The sequence below is a fragment of the Micropterus dolomieu genome, unplaced genomic scaffold (assembly GCF_021292245.1).
Source record: "Micropterus dolomieu isolate WLL.071019.BEF.003 ecotype Adirondacks unplaced genomic scaffold, ASM2129224v1 contig_10173, whole genome shotgun sequence".
NCBI lineage: Eukaryota > Metazoa > Chordata > Actinopteri > Centrarchiformes > Centrarchidae > Micropterus > Micropterus dolomieu.
This window is the reverse complement of record NW_025739159.1, coordinates 2,042-7,873: the sequence shown is the minus strand read 5'-3', so window position 1 is coordinate 7,873 and position 5,832 is coordinate 2,042. Positions and strand designations below refer to the sequence as shown.

The window sequence follows — 5,832 nt, the reverse complement described above, 5'->3', positions numbered from 1 at the left end:
AGTAACAACTAGTACTTATTTATTAGTTACTAGTAACTATTCCCGTTTAACTAGTAACAACTAGTACTTTATTTATTAGTTACTAGTAACTATTCCCGTTTAACTAGTAACAACTAGTACTTTATTTATTAGTTACTAGTAACTATTCCCGTTTAACTAGTAACAACTAGTACTTTATTTATTAGTTACTAGTAGCTATTCCCGTTTAACTAGTAACAACTAGTACTTTATTTATTAGTTACTAGTAACTATTCCCGTTTAACTAGTAACAACTAGTACTTTATTTATTAGTTACTAGTAACTATTCCCGTTTAACTAGTAACAACTAGTACTTTATTTATTAGTTACTAGTAACTATTCCCGTTTAACTAGTAACAACTAGTACTTTATTTTTAGTTAACACATTTTTGCCAGTGAAATCTATGAGCCTCTGCAGTTCAGATATCACAGAGTCAAAGTTACTTGTAACTTATTGAATATTTAATACTAGCTTAACAATTTCTATTTAATAATAGGCCTACCTGTTATTTAGAAGTTAGCCTACTGGTAACTATTCCCGTTTTACTAGTAACAATTGATTAGATACTATTGCTTTATTTTTAGTTATTAGTCCAATGGTTACAAGTGACTATAGTTACTATAGTTTTTGCTATTTAAATCTACGGGGCTCTGCAATTCAGATATACTTTTCATTATAGTTACTAGTAACTGATTGAATAGTCACTAGTAACCATTCCCGTTTTACTAGTAACTATTGATTAGATACTATTGCTTTATTTTTAGTTATTAGTCCAATGGTTACAAGTGACTATAGTTACTATAGTTTTTGCTATTTAAATCTACGGGGCTCTGCAATTCAGATATACTTTTCATTATAGTTACTAGTAACTGATTGAATAGTCACTAGTAACCATTCCCGTTTTACTAGTAACTATTGATTAGATACTATTGCTTTATTTTTAGTTATTAGTCCAATGGTTACAAGTGACTATAGTTACTATAGTTTTTGCTATTTAAATCTACGGGGCTCTGCAATTCAGATATACTTTTCATTATAGTTACTAGTAACTGATTGAATAGTCACTAGTAACCATTCCCGTTTTACTAGTAACTATTGATTAGATACTATTGCTTTATTTTTAGTTATTAGTCCAATGGTTACAAGTGACTATAGTTACTATAGTTTTTGCTATTTAAATCTACGGGGCTCTGCAATTCAGATATACTTTTCATTATAGTTACTAGTAACTGATTGAATAGTCACTAGTAACCATTCCCGTTTTACTAGTAACTATTGATTAGATACTATTGCTTTATTTTTAGTTATTAGTCCAATGGTTACAAGTGACTATAGTTACTATAGTTTTTGCTATTTAAATCTACGGGGCTCTGCAATTCAGATATACTTTTCATTATAGTTACTAGTAACTGATTGAATAGTCACTAGTAACCATTCCCGTTTTACTAGTAACTATTGATTAGATACTATTGCTTTATTTTTAGTTATTAGTCCAATGGTTACAAGTGACTATAGTTACTATAGTTTTTGCTATTTAAATCTACGGGGCTCTGCAATTCAGATATACTTTTCATTATAGTTACTAGTAACTGATTGAATAGTCACTAGTAACCATTTCCATTTTACTAGTAACTATTATTTAGCGACTAGCGCTTTTTTAGTTACCAGTAACTATTCCTTCATTACAAGCCAAAGTCCTTCATTCAGTGTTGGGCATTATTGCCTACATGTCTACATGTTCATATACATAAGCAAAATGTGTCATGTATCAAAGATTAGTATTCAATATGCAAAACGGCCCCTCTCACAGTGTTACATTATATTATATGATTTCATTAATGTGTAACGACTTTATCTACTGCTTTGTTGTATAAAACGCATTAAAAAAAGCATAATTTTTACAAACTGATGTGAAATCTTAAAGTAACAAATACATTTAGAGGCATAAAAAGTAAAATATTTGTGTGGTAGAGGTGTGTGACTTGACTACTGGCAAAACAGTACTCGTTAAGATTAATCATTTACAACATATATAATATATTATATTGAGAGAGTGATAATTAATTTGGAAACAGACAACAGCCTCTGAAAAAGTAGAGCCTAGATTAGGATCCAGAACTTATTTTTTAAAATTATTTATTTTGTGGAGTTTGTATCACTAAAACGAAACAATCAAATCCAGTTATAGTTTTATTATGTAGGCCTAATGTATAATCTCACGGCATGTGGTCATGTGACCTGTGTAGAGTCACGTGTCAGTAATCGGATGAGCCTCTGTCATTGGACAGGGAGCGGGCTCGGACACCTACTGATACAAATACTCTGCTGCGTCACGAGATTTAATCTGCAGCTGCATCAAATTTGGCACAGACAGGCAGGGGCCACACCGGAAACCAGGCGCCTCTGCCTTCAAAATAAAATGTAGAAATGCAAACAGAGGGTAGTAAGATAAACTTTAAATCACTGGTGGGGAGCCAAAAACTACTTCCAATGTGAACCAGTGATGTCTCTGTATGTTTCAAGGTGTAGAGACATCTGGACAGGAGGGGTTTCCTGCCTGCTCCGTGTTTTTTTTGCCGATCTTCAGTGTGGATTCATCCTTAAACACTTTTTGGAGGAGCTGCAGACATGTGTTAAGATAAGATATAACTTTATTAATCCCTATTATTAACCGAGTCTAAGCCTATATGTCAATGGGCAGCATAAACATGCTAATGGCACATTAGCTTAGTTATTTTCTTGATTAATCATTTGGTCGATAAAACAGTGGAAGTTCAAAGATAAATCTTGTACTGACATTTTCAAACAGCTTATTCTTTCAACCAACTGTCCAAAACTCGAAGGTTTAAAATAACTCGAAGAAGATGAAGAAAACCAGAATTTGAGATGCTGAAACCAGTGATTTTCTTGCATGTTTCCTTTTAAAATTATTATTTGGTTGTTAAAGCTGTGGAAGATACATTTTCTGGTTTTTCTGAATAAGTGAAGGATGAAATGAACCCTGAGCAGCTAAAGCCAAACGTGCAGCCACAGGCCGTGCATCAGCATAACAAGTATAACCAGTATTTTTTTATATTGTTTTTTTCCCCTTTTCTTATTTCTTATTCCTACTATTAAAGGTTCCCCTTCATTTCCGTTCGTTTGGCTTTTATTTTGAAAGTTTTGACCAGAAGTCCTTCCCTGATCTGTGTGACTTGGCCATTCCGTTGCTAGGGTACAAGCTCCGTAGCAACCGAACCACCGAGAGACAAAATTGAGATTTTAGGTTTTTGCCTTTTAATCTACAGAGGATGACGGCGCTCCTCCCTGCACTGAGGCCGGAGACAGGAGCGTTACCTTGAAATAAAAATGCCAGCCACACAAGTAATAAAGCAAAAACCTGTAGAGGCTACAAGAAAAACCCTCGAGAAGCCCAAACCGGTGAAGGTAAGAGCGGTCAACGGGACAGAAAATGAACTCAAAGTGCCCGCTGTGCGTAAAAGCCGCGCGTCGAGCTGCCCGAGGTGTCCGCAGCGGGACAGCAGGTGCGAGAGGAGCACCGGGGCGCAGCGCGCAGCCGTAAAGACGAGCTGTGAGAGGAGAGCCAGGTCCAGCTCCACCGCAAACTGCCCCAAGACAAACCCGGACTGTCGCAGGGCGACTAACTCTTTGAAACACGCTGCTGTTTACCCAAAATGCCAAGAGATGGCCGCCGGTCCGGGTCCGAGGGAGCAGCGGGGGGTCAGGGCTGAGACAAAACATGCAAGTCAGAGGTGAGACAGAAGGGAAGTGTCTCAGGGGACATCCAGAGCTCCTTAAGGTTGTCTTCCCATGCCTGCAACAAGAGAGCTTTTAGTGTCTCATGGCTCTGAAAGCTGCTCCACTGGATTTTCTGTAGTGATAATAAGTTAATTTGTATTGAATATGTTAAAGATCACATGTTTTTATTAAGTCTAAAATCTTAAAAAATACATATGTCTGAAAGTAAAACATGATAGAGATGCTTTGGGGGAACTAGCTGAAAGAGACTTCTCACAGGAGCATCATTGAAATGCAAAAGAAACCTTCAACAAGTAGTTTACTTTTCATTTTCATATCAATGTCCACTTTATGTTTGAATCGATCACACCTTTAAAATGCTTTGCTTTCTTTCAGCAGTCTGGAGTAAAGTTCAAGGCTGCAGCTGTAGATGTTTTTACATTTTGAAATTTGTCTCGCGTCATCAATAAATTAACAACAAGACATTAGAAAAATGTATATTTTACACGTTCCTACCTGTGCCGCTGCGCACATCTGCCAGAAATGAGCTTTTAGGAGTGAAATAAAGTTTCACGCTCCTGAACCGCAACAACATTCGGTATCTGTTAAAGGAGTATTTTCTGCTTTGTTAGTTCAGAGCGAAAGTAAAACAGATATTCTGATTCAAAACTCAAACGGGGCTCATCAGCATCTTTACAGTACATTTACAGTAAACATAATCAGTTATATTATTTGTGAAGGCTATGTGTGCTGGGCAATGTGTAAATGTAAATTTACTGTATTTCAATGAAGTACAGATACTGTAATACTGAGTTGCAGTAATGAAACAGTAACAATGGTAAATTATGAGTAATCACTGTGATTTGTGTAGAAAAAAAAATAGTGTAGTTTTAGAAAAATGCTGTATGGGTTCATTACTGTGAATTGCTGTAACTATGATATTACAATATCGTATCATTTCAGCCACAAGGCAATTTAAAGCAACATAGGGAAATAAATTAAAAAGACATTGTACCAACTAAAAACCAGTCAAATAGAAAATAAAAACCTACAAGCCAGCAATTAATTGTAAAAGTACAATAATACATGTTACTGTGTGTGCAGCTCAGAGTCTGGAGGTGTTGACATTTGTAACAAAAGGCAGGTAAACTGTCCTGAGGTATCTTCCTCGGCCATCTGTTGCAGGACTAATCCCACACGCTTTACCCCCCGCTGGCGTGACAGAGCTGCAGGTGAACTCGGTGTAAACATCCAGAAACTTGCCAGCACTTTGATTGGCTGTTTTAAGGTCTCAGGTCAGCCGGGAGCCACATGTAGTCTGCCCGCTCACCGTGCACAGCCTCCGCTCAGGTTTTTATGTTCATGTGTTTCTCTGTTTCAGTCCCAAAGCTTTCACTGTCATCCCCCCGAACCCAAAGAAAAGAAGAGAGATCCAGAGAAGTGAGTTTTCACGCCTGCGCGCTTAAAATCAAATTGGATTCATACGGTTGATTTCCACGTTAGGTTCATTGTCATGTGACGTGTGATTGGTTGAGCAGAGGCGGAAGCGGAGCTCGCTGCTTTGGAGGAGCTTCGGCTGAGCAGAGCGATGGCTTACGTCTCCATTAACCCCAGCAGCGTTGGTGAGACGCACACACAAAGTAGGACTGTTATGTCTTTTCGATGTAATCCATCAATCTGACTGTTCAGGTGTGTGTGTGTGTGTGTGTGTTAACAGGTGGCTGTATGAGTCTGGAGGAAGTACGGCTGAAGCAGCAGCAGGAAATGATGCAGGCCAAGAGGAAACCGGTCAGACAACATTTACATTCATTTCAAACATTTAGCTGCTCAATCAAACATTTTAACATTTATTATAACCACACTGAAGACGTCCTGCTAACCCCCATCCCACACGGGCTTACAAGACATCACAAATGAATGTGAACCAGAATGGAGCACATATGCTTTTAAATACTACAATACTACAAAGAGATTAAACACACACAGTAGCCTATAAATACATCTCACTGGAGAAATCAAAATAACGCGTAAAGCCTAATTAGCCTTCTTTTCCGTGTTTTTTAAACAATGTTAGC

At 37.3% G+C, this 5,832-nt stretch overlaps 1 protein-coding gene across 1 annotated transcript; it reads left to right on the top strand.

Annotated features, from left to right (window-relative positions):
• Positions 1-3,214: 3,214 nt before the first annotated feature.
• Positions 3,215-5,545, top strand: zgc:194621 (uncharacterized protein LOC795037 homolog; the record flags this gene model as incomplete). Its single annotated transcript, XM_046042044.1, has 4 exons — positions 3,215-3,771; positions 5,139-5,197; positions 5,296-5,379; positions 5,475-5,545. Coding segments are annotated over exons 1-4 (618 nt in total), but the record flags the coding sequence as incomplete, so codon positions are not given.
• Between the last annotated feature and the right edge of the window lie 287 nt (positions 5,546-5,832).